Raw genomic sequence first — 15,276 nt, 5'->3', positions numbered from 1 at the left:
CTTCATAATAGCCAGCCTCTCCCAAATGCCTCTACAGAATGCAAGATAAGAATGTGTCAGGCAGGGCCTTTTGCAACATTATTCTTAGATGCCCAACGTATAAATTTCAGCAACTCCCATAGAGTCCTGTATGTCTCTGTCATAGTTCTTGTCACCCTTTTAATGATGGGTTCAATGTCTAACTTTCCCTATAAAATGCCATTCTCGGTGACGGAGAACAAGCTTGTCCTACCACCCAGTGTATCTCCCGCACCAGGCACAGTGTCTGAAATGCAGCAGATGTGCAATAAATACATTTCACTGGCTAATTATTTGGAGATGGTAGAAAGAAGATGAGAATAGCTAGTACCTAACAATAAGCTTATAATTTGCTGTGAAGGATTTAACTTTTTTTCTACATAAGATGATGGGCTATAAGGCCTATGTATGTGTCAATAGAATCTAAAGTATAACATTTAAAGCTTTAATAATTCCCCAGTTGGTCTAACCAGATCACTCCGATTATTAAAAGACACAGGTAACATCCACACACCCGACACTTACTGACAGCTTTGTTTATTATTTAGTTGATTATTCCATTTGTATAATCGTACAATGATTCTCTTTTAAACAATACTGCTATACCTGAAGTTGGTCACACTATACTCTCCCTTCCTTCTATAGTAGTAAAGTGGGTTTTTTTCACACTCAGGTTTTTAATAGAACATTTTCGAATATCAAGAAGTGCGATTAACTGAAAGTAATGAACGGACCAAACTCCACGGAGAACGACTGCACACTCTGTTAAAGGTCTAGTGCAATTACAGTGGGCCACGTCCATTCAGGAGGAAACACCAGTGGCCTCGTGGGATCCCGGGGCTGGCAGAGTGTTGGTGGGTATAAGCAACTCCCTTAAGACCTGTTTGGCAGCTTGGAAAGTTGAGGTTTAATAGTGGCCCCGTCCATCACCCTTCTAGTCAGAATGGGTTCCTCCAGTCAAACTGTGGGCAGTGTCGTCAGGGTGTGAGCGAGCTTGCCTTCCTTGGGCAAAATCCTCGAGGGAAATCCTCAGTGGGCCCGAGCACTCGCTCCTGCTCCATTCATACTGGCCTCATTTTTAACTTGAAAGTAGGTGGGACCCAGGTATACAGGTTGTGTGTACAGTGTGCATGTGTGTGTATCGAGTGTGTGTGTGTAGTTTGTGTATGTAATGTGTGTGTCTGTAGTGTGTGTGAGTAGTGTGTGTAGACTGTGTATATATAGTGTGTGTCTGTAGTGTGTGTGTATATTCTGGGTAGTGTGTATAGTGTGTGTGTTGTGTGTGTACAGTGTGTATGTAGTGTGTGTGTATACACTGTGGGTGTAGAGTGTGTGTATGTGTAATGTGTACATCTGTGGCTGCGTGTAGTATGTAGTGTGTGTGTGTGCCTATGTGTAGTGTGTATAGTATATGTATAGGGTGTGTGCATACAGTCTGTATGTGTAGAGTGTGTGTGCCTATAGTTCATATTTGTGTAGTGTGTAAATAATGTGTATAGTCTATACTGTGTGTGTGTAGTGTGTACATACGTACAGTGTGTATACTGTGCATGTAGTATGTGTATATACTGTGTGTAGAGTGTGTGTGTGTGTGTGTTGTGTGTGTGTAGTATGTGTACACACTGTGTAGAGTTTGTAGAGCGTGTGTGTAGTGTGTGCACACGTAGTGTGTGTGTTGCGTGTGTAGTGTGTGCATGCGTCTGGTGTGTGTAATATGTGTATATACTGTCGAGTGTGTACAGTGTGGGTAGTGTGTGTTTTGTGTGTGTAGTGTGTGTATATACTGTGTAGAGTGCGTGTTGTGTGTGCGTGTGTGCACATACTGTGTGTATGTGTGGAGGGCACAGGGGACACTGAAGGAGGGAGAGGGTCCCGGAGGGAGAAGGACGGGGCTGAGGAGGAAGGGTATCAGGCAGGAGAAGCAGACAAAGATGAGGAGGGACCTGGGGGGAGACAGGAGGAGGGAGGGAAAGCGTGAGCGTGCTTTATTTTAGTAACACAGAAGGAGGGACAAGGAACGGTGTCCCTGATGCCACTCCCCAGCCCCCCCGCTCTGGCCCAAGGTCCTGGTCCTCTGCTGTGCGGACCCAGCTTTCTGTGCAGACTTGAATAAAGGAGTAGCAGCGGCAAAACCAGCTCTCACCAAGGCCCCGCCCCACTGGCTGGGGTCCCGCTGCTGCCTCCTGTACCCCTTCCTCTCCGGTCAAGGCGAGACACTGGCTTCTGAGGCTTTTCACCCACCGCCCGGCATTGACCCCAGGTGGGTCTCAGAGTTTTCTGCCAGCCTTTGCTCTGGAACTGAGGGGGGGATGTGTTCCAGAGTCGATATACTGTCTTTCCATCTTTCTGCAGAAAGATGCAGAGAGGGGCGTGAGGTCACCTGTGCTTGCAGCCCTGCCATAGGCTCACTCCCAGGCACTGGCGGGGAGAAGGCTTGTGCTGCAGATCCGTAGTCCCAAAGGGCACCCCGGCTGCAGGGTTAGGATGCACTGTGCCCTCCTCCCACTGCAACGCACTGCAGGCCTATCTGTGCCACGGAGGCAGGGGCCAGGGAGAGCTGCGCGCCCCGGGCAGTAAGGAAAGCAGAGCTGAGGAGGGCGAGGGGTTAAAATCCTGTGCTCTGGAGTCCGACAGCCTGAATTCAAATGGTGGTTCAGGTAGGTAAGAAACGAGCTGTTGTTAGAATTCAGCGATACGTAAAGTGCTTAGAGCAGCGTCTGGCACACAGTAAGCACTCAACAAACAAGGTCTGTCATTCTAACCACTTAGAAAAAATTCAATAGGGCTCAGTGACAGGCCTTATAGAGTCTGCGTCTCCTTCCTGACCTTTCTCTTGTGTTTCCAAATGAGGAGCCCTGGTCAAAGGCAGGGTGGCTGAAAGTGCGTGTTCAGGCCTCTGAGGTGTGTGAGGACAATTAAGGCCATTGCTGGTCCACAGGGCCCTGCAGAGCTCTTTCTGAGAGGCTGGACTTCCCGTTGGCCTGGCCCTTACCTGTGGTCAGGGGAGCTCACCTACACAGAACCTCTGCTGCTCCTGGCAACTACATGGGGGGTGAAAATGGTGGAATCCTCATCTAGAGAAATGATTTGCAAAACTAGCAACATAACTAAGCAAATTTGGCAAAGGACGGAAGTGTTTTGTGACGGGTAATAACTTGAGTTCACTAAAACACTGACATGGAGGTCTTGACACGTCCTGACCAGAGCGGACATCAGCCAGGACGGATCTGTGCAAGGTAAGCGGCGCGGACACCACAGAGGATCCGGGCATGCCATGTGCGCTACTGGTCTGCAGAAGTTCACCCTGGAGGTACAGGAGTTTTTTTAAAAGAAGAAACTACATTTTTTTTTTTCTAGAACATGGACTGCTAACCAGACTCCCAGGTGGACTGCTCTGCAGGTGCGTTAGACAGGCAGCATTTTATTGCCTCTTAAAGATATATTGTTCAGAGGAGAGGGCAGAGTTCTTCCAGAGGGAGATTTAATTCCCTTAAAATGGGGGAGGACCTAAAAATCCAGGAGGCCGACGGGGGCCCATAATGGAGGCTAAGTTCACCTTTGCAGCGTGAAGATGATAGCAGTCAGAAGGCTGGGGAATGGGGGGGAAACCATGAGACTTACACAGGGCCCACCTTCCCAGTTTTCTTGCTGTTGTTGTCTGTGAGCAGAGCTTAGGCTCTTAGTGTGAGAGCTTCCCTAGGACATCTGACGCTGGGGTCTGAGGCCACTCTACAACTTTCCGGCCTCATCTCTGTCCCCAGGTGCAAGGGACATAGGAACTCAGTGAGCACAGGGTGCGCCAACCTGATGGCCCTTTCATGAGAAGCATGGCAGAACCCGAGCATTTTGATGAACCTCTTGGACAAAAAAAATGAACAAAACAAATATTAACTGCAAAACAAGTCCCAAAGTAATTCCCTAAGAAGAAATTTAGGAAGCCCTGGCTAGCAGGCTTACTGACCACACAGATGGAGAACATGATACCCGAGAAGTTCTGCAGGAAGCAAGGATCACCTTCTCCCTGGTTTAGATGTTGCCTGTGGAGGTTTGAACGTTCCCTTAAAAATAATATTCAAAATCCACACACCAACCCAGACGTTTCCCCTCCTTTTCTCCTGCTTCCTTTTGGCAGCTGCTCTCTGGCGTCACGGCGCTAGATGTCCTTGCTGGCCCCATAATCGTTGTAAGGGATGCTCAGGGTCTGCTCCTCACACGTCTTCCTAAGGTCCCGGCTGAGCTCTGACCAGTCAAGTCCGTAGGGCTTGATCTCGCTGTAGCGGCAGCCCAGGTACTTGAGGGGGCTGCGTCGCAAGCTTATCCTGGGTTCCTGAAGGAGTCCGTTGCACCAGCTGCTGAGATCCCCAAGCTGAGAAAGGATGAGGCCAGCTTTCCTACGGATCAAGCATGGCGTATGCTCAGGTTAGAAAGAAGAGAAGGCAGGAAAGGTACACAGTGTGAGACTTTAAACTTCAAGAGGGAAGAGCCCCGTTTATTTTGCTTACTGTGCCATGGTTGGCACTTAGAAGAGGGGGGGAACCTCCATAAATACTTGGCAAGAAAATGAATGAATGAATGGAAGAATGAATGAATGAATGAATGAAATAATTAATTAATAAAGATGGACGAGCAAAGTAGGGCACCGAAATGGAAACAAAGAAACAAAATGCAATAAGGACAAATAAAGAAGAGAAAATGACATACTTTAGTGGGAATTTATGCTCTTTTAAAATCATAGAGCTGACAAATCAGATCAATTTACTTTAAAGCCAGTAACTTATCACCATTAAATGACAAATAATGTGTTTGACTGGGTATTTCCCTTTTCAAGGGTATTTCTGAACTGAGTAGAAGCAGCCAATATATTGCACTTTGGAGGCTATCAAGTGTAACTAATTATGCCTGTATGAAGGTAATTATAGTGTAATAAGGGCACGAACAATAATGCCCTCAGTGCACATTGACATAGGGTCATTCTTTGGAAAAATGCAGACTCTCAGCGGCACGCATCACCTAATTAACCCCCAGGTGAGCTCCTGCTCTGTTCTGCAATCTCCCTCGGAAAGTCAGGAGGCCAGTGCCATTGAGACCCCTGAGACCCCATCCAAAGAGTGGGAAGAAGAGGAGGTGATGAGAGGGCACCTGAGCTGTTGCAGATCCCTGAGAGAATGGGAGGAGGAGGGCAAGGTCTCCCCAAGTTCACACACGCTGGAAAGGAGTGATCCCACTGGGCCAAGGATAGAGTGTGAGACCCCCTGCGCATAGCTTGGGGAAGTGGGCTATCGCCAGGATCTAGCTCACCGGTGTACGGCTTTTTCTTGGCATTCACTTCTGGTGTTAGAGGTGGGACTGCCTGATAGCCAGTTCTCAGCCCGCGCTGGCTTTGACTCTGAACACTTAGGATAAGTGAAGGAACGGGGATCCCCTCATTTAGCTGTGTTCTTTCCCTTCTTCAAAAAACCATGGGTGACCAAAGACCCATGAAAGAATAGTCTCTTATTCCAACAAGCCCATGGTGAGGCTCTAAAATCTGTTCTGGAAAGGTCAATGAACAGGACCCCTTGCAGTATTTATCAACTGCTAGGCTTAACTTCACATGTGAGGAAGCATCTCTTTTCTAATTCAATCAACAATTCTTTCCAGAAACTGGAAGTTTCTTCACCAAGTTTAGAATGAGCTCTCAAGAACAAGAAGCACATTCATTTCATGCCTCTTCTTCCGTCCTGGCTACGAGCATCGCAAGGGGTGAGCTCACCGCATTCCTAGGAGGGCAAGCGAGAGACGGGCGGGGATGACGGACGTTGGAAGCAAGGTGTTGAGCTGTGGCAGCAAAGTCAAGGGACCAAGAGAGTGTGAGGTCATCGGAGGCCAGTCAAGTTTTCTCCCACTGCAATGGTGGGTCAGAGAAAATCAAACAAACACTCTGCCAACTAAGTCACATCTTATGCAGATTGCCTCTCCTCTGCCCATCAGCCTCTGCCGTTTGGCCAAGCAGGCTTTCCAAAAGTCGTCATCAACAGGGACTTTGGTGGCCTTCCTCTTAATCTATCCTGCTGCATGTCATTAGCTGTTGACACATTCTTGGGATGTGGACAGAGGGGGAGAGAAGAAAGAGTAATGGGCAGCATCTGCCTCATCTTGAAGAAATGGATAAAGGAATACATCCTAGCCATCCTTTCAAACAAATGGATTTAATTAGCCCATGGAGTTTTTTGTGGCTATTTTCATTGCTCACTTTTTAAAAAAGATAATAATTAATTTGGGTATGTCGTTGACCATCTCAGAGCCTTCTTCTTTCTCAAGAGCAATGCGACCAGTGTTGTCCTCAAAGTATTTCAACTCTCATGGAGGCTTCCATGAATTTTAATGGAATTGGATTTAACTGAAGCAAGGGAATACTTTCTGCTTGCTTGCAGGGCGTATGTACCCTCTGACCCTTTTGTATTTATTCTCACAACTAACTCCAAAGTGGGTTGAAGTATCTCAAGGCAGGAGACTTCTTGTTTCCTGTGGTTCTACCCCAGATCCACGATACTGAAAAGCAAAACTTGATTTTCCACAAGCTAATGAAACTACAATTTTCCCCCCTAATATATAGCCTTAAAAAAACCAGTATTACACATGAAAGAGTCTCCTGGGAAGACTCTTGAGAGCCTTCTCTTTTTGAGAAGACAGTGTCAAGTCAGCAGCAGGCCTTACTTTACAATGAGATCCACATTTTTTTTCCCCTGCTCACTTTCTTCATTAACCAATTTTCCTTCTGACTCTTGAGTTACAAGAGAAAAATTTTAAAAGCAGTCCAAATTCCCTTGGAAATCAAGATGATGTATGCAATGTTAGTGCTATTCAAATTGTGACATTTATGCTCCCTGACAAAGAACTGCATATATGTACTCAATAAATGTCAGAAGGAGGGAGGAAGGGAGAAAGGAAGGGAAGGGGGAGGAGGGAGCATGAAGGGAATTGGGGAGAGAGCTGGAGAGAGGGGATGGTATTAGGTATGAGTAATAATAAGGGCAGGAGTAATGGTAAGGTATGGAGCAGGGAGGCTATTTCTTAATATATATCTACCTTCTAACCCAGGGTTTGCTTTTTACCAAAATTGAGACAGAACAAATTAAAGGCCCCTTATACACTTCCCTCTGTGTCCTGTCCACAGCCATGGCATCTGTTTGCCCAAGAATAACCAACCTCTAAAAACTTTGGGAAATAATTTATGGAATGCAGAAAGATTCTTCCTGACCTTACCCATAAAATCATTTTATTTTAGGAAGGTAATCCTAAATTTTCTCCTTTCTTCAAAAGTAAGAAAATAGGCAGCAGGGCGGGGGATGTCCTGTACAATGGTCTTCTAGGAAAGTTTATAAATTCAGGTCATAAGGGGCATCCTGAGACTTAAGTCTCCTTTTCGATTGATCAGATGTCAGACAAATGGGATGACTTTTGGGTGATACTTTTATTGATCCCTTTTGACAGGAGAGCAAGAATTCTGAGTGCCAGAGGATCCTACTGTATTGATTTTCTTCATATATTTTCTTCCTCTTTCTTTCTCTTCTTTCTTTCCTTCCTTCCCTCCCTCCCTCCCTCCCTTCCTTCCTTCCCCTATTTTTTTTTTTCTTTATGAGCTCCTAAATAGTTTGGTGACATATAAGTTTGGGGACATTCCATGTGAAAAGCCTCTTCACTGTGTTTATCTGAAAATCTTAGTATTTCCAGAGAAATCTTCTCTTCTCAGAGCAGCAATATACAGCCATGTTGAATGGAACAAACGAAAGGTGTTATCTCTACGCATTCTTCCCATTCCTCTCTTTCCAAGAACTCTATCTGGGTTATATAACCTAAAAGCAGGGGTACTGAGTATTAGGAAGTTGTAGCCTCGGGGCCAGGGCAAGTTGGCAAACACTGCATTATCCTAACTTTGGCCAAGTTAGATGTCAAGATGGGTCATTGGCTACCCCCATTCTGCTTTTCAAGAGAATGTAGAACTTAGCTCGAAATACGTCTGTATAGTGCCTATAACATACATAAAGTTCACATGCAGTAAATATTTTGGGATAACCTCTTCAATAATATTCCTAATTTTCTTTCAAAAGACTAAGCTTTTGGCTCCTACAGTTTAGCCTTTGGAATGCTGTGTCAGCATGATAAAGAGGGGGTAAAACAGCTCAAGGGCAAAGGTTTTTTCAGAGTTCAGGAAATGCATTCATGGCTTGACTTAAATACAGCGTAAATACAGCTTATCCATAACTAATCAGTATGAACTGAGCTGTCTAAAAGCACAGGACTTACAGCAGCTAAGCTCACCCAGGATATCTGCAAATTCATGAGTGCAGTATTATAGTGGAAGAGGTACAAAATTTCAAAAAGCTGAGGTTCTTTAAAAGAGATAATGAAGCGTATTGATTACCTGGGGCCTAATTCATCCTCACACCGCCAGGTGAATTCTCCAAAACTCTCATAATGCTGGTTATAGTGGTAGAGGACTCGATGGAGGGTGGGGGAACCCAGATCCAGAAGGGTGTTGTAGGCGGTCTGCTGCTCCTTCCCACTGGTATAGCCATTGAAGAGATTGTAGATCTTGTCTGCTATTTCTGAGGATGGGAGAAGAGGCCAATAAATAAGATTTTATACATATATATATATATATATATATATATACACACACACACACACACACACACACATATACATATATATATATACACATATACATAAATGATTATAAATACAGGCACGTAGGTGTGTATATGCATGTATATGTGTGTGTATATATACATGCATATGTGTGTGTGTGTGTGTGTGTGTGTGTGTGTGTGTGCGTGTGATATTACTCAAAGAATACTGAACCTACTGCCCTGTCAGGTTTCAGTTTTCTCTTCTATAAAATGAAAGGCTTCAAATAGAATCTCTCTAAGGTCAATTTCGGTGATAATATTCTTTGTCTTCACCCATGTTTCCTAATAATACAGAGCCTGAGGCAAGAGCTCATAGATTGAAACTTTATTGGCAAATGCAATCCCAGAGAAGCAGAAGGGAGGACAGAGAGAAACGAGGCAGGAAAGGAGGCAGAGTGAAGATAAGAAATTGCTCTAAGGAGCTGATGGCCATGTTTTGCAGGAGAGGATGTATGAAGCTATTGGATCCTCACTGGTCCATCTGGGGGAGAATAGAAGAAGACTTTATATCCAGCTCCCATTCAGGATTGGTCCATGGGGACTTTTCACATTTGCCCCCATGAGGCATTAACTAGCCTGCACCTCTAGGCTGCATGCTTGGGTACAAAGTGGGTCCTGCAAAAGCAATGGGGAAGCCCTGGGCAGCAGGGAGCAGCCTTCGGCTCAGGGATGAAGTCAGGAACTGTCAGGTCACGCCTCCAGCAACGTGAAGAACCTGGAGTAGCCACAGTGCCAAAAGCAACCTGGTCCCGTGACTGCAGGAATGCAGGTCTTTTTGCTAGGGCCACCCAGACAGGTAGGAAGGCAAGCTTGCAGATCTGTGCTGACATGTACGTTGAATCCAGTGCATTCTGCGGTTCCAAACGAGTGATCTTTTGGCTTAATTTATACCTCTTATATTTCTGCCTCCAAGGTATACATTGCTAAGATTGAACTTAGTGATGTGGCAAAGTGGCAATGAATTTGTGTAGCCATGGCATTTTTTCCTGTGGAGCTCAAAGCACTTTATCATTAAATATTTTCTCATTAAACCTGTCAGAAAGGAGATTTGTTGACATTTTCTTCCTAAACAGCTGGGAACTGAGATCTGGAGAGCTTTGTCTCAGATCCAGTGTTAAATCTGGGGATGAAGAGACTAAGTCTACAGGCTTCTAAGCCAGACTTTGCCCACTTGACCCCCTGTTAGCCTAAAGGCCCTGATCCCTTGTCACCACTCCAAGTGAATTCAAGGCTGCTGGTGATGACTGAGTCATCATTTTAAGAGTTTCCTGGGTTGGAATGAATAAAATTTCTACCTCTACTCTGCCCAAGCATTGCAATAATTTCCCTTTTTGTCCATCTTGCCCATTGCCTATGAAAACAGGAGCCAGACCTTACTTCCTCAGTGTCCTGAGTGGCAAGAACAAGGCCAGACAAAATAATAGATCAAAAAATGTTAGCTAAATGAATGAAATTTATGACCTTGGCAGTCATTTGAATCCACTTTGGTGGAGGGTTTCTGGTGATATATCTCCAGACCTGGGTTGTACCAACCCTTTAGCAATTAAACCCTTGTAACCAGCATCTTTAAGCTGCGATAAAAATAATTTCAGCTGAGAAATCCATTCAGGTTTTCAGGACTTTAAAATCCTCAGGTTGTTAAAATAAGATCAAGAGATAAAGTAGACAGTGATTTAGACTATAAAGATCTCTGGTATTTATTATATAGAATATAAAGAATATAAATAAAAATTATATAGAATATAAAGAGCTCTGGTATTTATGTATTAACAGCCTATTGATTGCCAAGAACTTTACATGTGTGAATTCTAATCCTCATACCATGACTGCACAATGAATATGAATGTCTTTGTGCTACAAATGAGGCCAGGTTACCTGCCCAAGGTCATATAGCCAGTGTGGGCTGGAGTCAAGCTTTAAAACTCTATCTATCTTCCATTGCTCTTTTGCATCTATGCTCAGGGGATGGTAGTGTTTAACCAATTTAAGATACAGGAGGCAGGGTCTTGGGGGATGCTTTCTGGGGTGACTATTTCTGGTAGAGGACATTGCCCTGGCTGGCCCATAAATTCCAAGTAAGAGAGAGTCCTAGTAGATATGCAGGGAGTCTGTCATTTCTGGAGTAGAAATGGAAAGAAGCAGAAGGACTATTCTAAGAGCTGTGCTTGTTCACTGGGAGGCAGGGAGTACGTACTTAGAGAAGAATGACCAGCAGTGCAGAAACGCAGGTGAACAGACCAGAGCCCAGACAGGGAGGTTCGGGGTTCCTTCTCCCATCCTTTTACTGCTGTCAATCTGTTCTTATTTCCGGTGATGGGACATAGCATCCCAGGCCTAAGGCCCTGGTTGTGACAGTCTGCTGAGCAACAGTGATGACTGAGGTGTTTTCTGGCATATTTACTATTCTCCTAACACAACAGTAATATACAGCTAGAGTAGGCTAATGCTTCCCGTTAGCAGAAGCATTTGTGCCTGAGACCAGATGGGATAGTCACAGTTTCTACCATAAATCTCCTAAAACCAAGATAATCTAACGCCAGGGTGTGCTTAAAAGCCTTCATCGGTAAATGGGTTATTATATTCAGAAAGATCTACATGCTAGGCTCCTAGAGACCGAGTATTTCTGGCCCCTCCTAGCTCCACTGAGGGAATTTATGGATATTATTTCATTAGCCTTCATAGCACCTCAAGAATTCACTAACTCAAAGAAAGTTAAAGACTATAAGATATTTTTGGTTATCATTTAACCCAGCTTTCAGCTTCACAGAAGTCTCGAGTTTTCCAAAATAGGTATCTGTCTTCCCTCTCTTTGACATGCATGGTGTTCAGGAATATTTAAAATGCAGGTGAAGAGATGGCAGGGTGTTTACATACACAGCTCCATCACAAAAAAAAAAAAAAAAGAGAAGGGAGCCAAGATCTCTCGGGTATCAGAATAAATGAACAGGGCTGGGACTGAAGGCTTCAGACCCAAAGGTATGGTTAAGAATAGGCACCATGACATCAAATGGAGTTGGGCTCCACTACTCTAGCTGTGTGGCCTTGGACATGTTACTTAACCTCTCTGGGCTTTAGTTTCCTTGTCTGCTTAGTGATGGTTAATAACACATATCCTCCAAGATTATTGTGAGGCTAAGAGTGTTATCGAATGTAAAGCATTTCTTTAGCACGGTGTCTGGACAAAGCAAGTACACTTTTATTCATTAATTTATTCCATAAATATTTTTACTGAGTGCTTACCACGTGCTTGACATTTTTCTAGGTACTTGGCTACACCAGGGAGAAACTTTGACAAAAGTCCTCATCCTATGACACTTACAGTCTGGTGGTAGGACACATTCAGTTAAGCAATAAACATAATAAATAAGTAAAATACAGTGTGTTAGAAAGTGGGAAAAAGTAAAACAAGAGAAGGAAGATTGGGAGTGCTGGATGGGGCATTGCAATTTTAAATAGAGGGGTATCACTGAAAAGATGACATTCAAGCCATGGCTTGGAGGAGGGGAGAGAATGATCTGTGAGGATATCTGGGGCACAGCATAGGAGGGAGAGGAAATGCCAGCACGGAGGCCCCTCAGCTATGGTGGGCAGCAGATCTGAAAGCAGCAATAAGCCATGGTGTTTGGAAGTGAGTGAGGGGGAGAGTTGGGCAATAGCAGATATTATTTTTTTAAATTACTGTTACTGGTTCTCTACTAGATCATGCTTTTCCCAATGCCATGAGACAGAGAGAGACTGAAACACAAGAGTCCAAGAGTGGGGAAATAGTCTTATTTAAATGAGAGGAGTGACTCCAGGGGCAGAAGGGAACTTTCTTATCCCCCAGCAGTGGTTGCTCTTTTTCCTATGAAATAAGAATCCTGGCAAGCACCTATACCTTCTGCCAGTGGCTTCCTTGCCTGCTGTAACAAAAGTCTCCTGAATGGAGGTCCTAAGTCATCATTTGCATTATTTCGGGGGGAGCTACCTGAAACCCCAGTCTGTCCCCACACTGAAGTAACTGACCATAGAATTCCACATGAAAACTTGAGGACAATCAATCCCAACTGGCTTTACATTTTTGTTATTCTAAGCACTGTCCAAATTGCAAAGCCCCTTTCCCCCATCCTCCAAGTCTCTCTATCCTCTCCCCTACCCTTCTCTCCCCATGCTGCTCTGTGCTTCCTTCACACCAATGAGTCTCAAACTTGAGAATTAAACTTGATTCACAACCTGGAAGGCTTGTGAAAGCACAGATTTCTGGTTCCCACTGGAGTTCCTGATCCAGTAGGTCTCAGTTGGAACCTGAGTATTTGCATATCTAACAAGTTCCAAGGTGACACTGATGCTGCTGGTCTGGACCACACTTTGAGCACCACTGTTCTGTACTCACTCATTCTCTCAAAACTTTCTTACTTCCTCTGGGACCAACACTGTTACTTGGCAACCAACTCTCCCTTCACCCTTGACCTTGGCACACACTCTTCCTTCCCTCCATATCCCTGTGTTGGCTGAAACCTGCATGACACCTTCTCCAGTATTGAGGGATCATTCTCATACCCCAGAAAAGAGCCATCTCCCCAAAAACAATTATTTCTCTCAATATATGTAAAAATCCCTCCACTTTAAAAACTTACCTGTCTCTTTCTATTTCCCACCACTCACTTCCTGACTATGCTTCTCCAGACATGGCAGAATCTAGCATCTGGTTATCTTCTCCACCTCATTTCTTATCACCATTTTGGGTGACTTCACTGCCAAAATGAAAGGCCTGCTTAAGTCTAGAGACTCCCCCATCATCAAAGCCAATCATTGGGCTGAGAACTTCTCCATCTCTGAAATAATAAATCCAAATATCATGTATGTATGGTGAACACAACCTCTTTTCATGGTTCCTATACTTCTTATTGCTACCAAATCTGTTCTTCAATGACAGAAACCCCAAGTCCTTTGACATCCTTGTTCACTCCAGGCATCAGTCCTGTATTTACATCCTTGTCTACCCAACCTGATCTATGCAGCCCATTGCTAGTGTCCTCAACTAGCTTGCTCCATCTTCTGCCTTTCCTTTACCTTCACATAGGCTGCCAGGGTATGCCAGGGAAAAATCACAAGCAGTTGAACTAGGTGGTCTTGCTTGCATTCCCTGAGCACTTTGGACACACCTCTATACATCACTTTTCACAATATAGGATAAGGCTGGAATAACTCTTCTTTCTCTCATGCTCCACATCCAATCCATTTAGCAAATCCTTTTGGTTCTACCATCAAAATAATTTAGAATTGAACCACTTCTCATCACCTATATCTTGATCATTCTAGTTTAAAACAATATCATCTTTCCTCTGTATTGCCATAGGCTTCTAATCGGTCTTCCCACTTCCACCTTGGACCCAATATTTGGAGTCCATGCTCAACAAAGCAGACAGAACGATCCTGTAACGTTAAGTCTGATTATGTCATTCTTCTGCCCAAAGTTTTCCAGGGCTTCCCATCCCAGTCCCTAGCAGAATCCCATTGCCTACTCTGATGACCAAGCACTACAGGATCTGCCCCACAGCCTCTCAGAGCTCCTCTCCTGCTCCTTTCCTTCTCATCATCTGTCTCACCAGAGGAGCCTCCTTCCTCTTCTTCAAACACACCAAGGATGTCTGCACTGCGGCTCCTCTACTGGAATGAACCACCTCCAGATATCTGTGTGTTTTCCTCCTTCTCCTTCTTCCCAGCCCACTCTAGTTGAAATTCTATCCCTTGCACTTCCTAAACCATTTCCCTTATATGTCTCCATAACGTATGCCACTATCTGAAATATTATTTATTTTGCTACTTTTTTGCTTTGTCACCCCTGCTTAAATATAATCTCCATGAGGCAGGGGAATTTTGCCCCCAATGCCTAGACCAGGTATTTAGTAAGGGCTTAAAATAAGTTGTCTGATTTGATAAATTCATGAAATCTGATTATAAAGTTCTTGAAAATAGATTCTGAGCCTAGTTCTTTTTGTTTCTTCAGCATCTAACACCAGGCTGTGGTATTAATTAATAAATGACTGTGGAAGAAGCAAATGAAGAAATGGATAGGATTTATGTTTGGCATCAGGAAAGGAGGATGGATGTTGGAGGAAAGATGGATGAGAACTAGCTTTCACTTAGTGAAGCCACATGAAGAACCCTTGAAGGTCATGCCCCAACCTAGAGACTAGGTTGACCTTATTACTGACTCTAGCCTTTCCTGCTGGGAAAAGGGTGTTTTCAGTAAAACATGGGTAGAAACTTCCTTGCTCAGTGACTTTACTGTCATGAGGCAGTAAAATTCTTCATAGAAAGTATCTAGTTTAGGAAAATGATCGTATAAGAAATAGGGTCTGGACTGACATGGACACACTCATGTGTATAAAATTGATGACTAATAAGAACCTGTTGTATAAAAAAATAAATAAAATAAGATTAAAAAAAAAATAGGGTCTGGCTTCCTGCTAGATAATTAGGAGCTGAGGTCATGCTCTGGGTCAATTAAAAGGTAATTCCCATCTGTCACTAGTTGTAAACTCAACCCAAGTGAGCTATATTTATGATCACCATCTGGGTTTGAAGGAGGCAAAGCATGTTT

General features: G+C 44.1%; 1 protein-coding gene across 1 annotated transcript in view; it reads right to left on the bottom strand.

The window, feature by feature from the left end:
* Positions 1-539: 539 nt before the first annotated feature.
* ASTN1 (astrotactin 1) overlaps positions 540-15,276 on the bottom strand; it is a 329,878-nt gene continuing 315,141 nt past the window's right edge. The window contains exons 22-23 of the mRNA XM_082365716.1: positions 8,423-8,606; positions 540-4,409 (exon numbers count right to left, since the gene is read on the bottom strand). Coding sequence (XP_082221842.1) covers positions 4,172-4,409; positions 8,423-8,606 — 422 coding nt within the window. The 3' untranslated portion in view covers positions 540-4,171. The remainder of the gene's footprint in view (positions 4,410-8,422; positions 8,607-15,276) is intronic.

Source organism: Balaenoptera borealis (genome assembly GCF_965194805.1).
Source record: "Balaenoptera borealis genome assembly, chromosome: 1".
NCBI lineage: Eukaryota > Metazoa > Chordata > Mammalia > Artiodactyla > Balaenopteridae > Balaenoptera > Balaenoptera borealis.
Note: the sequence above shows the minus strand (reverse complement) of the source record. Positions and strands in the feature narration are given on the sequence as shown.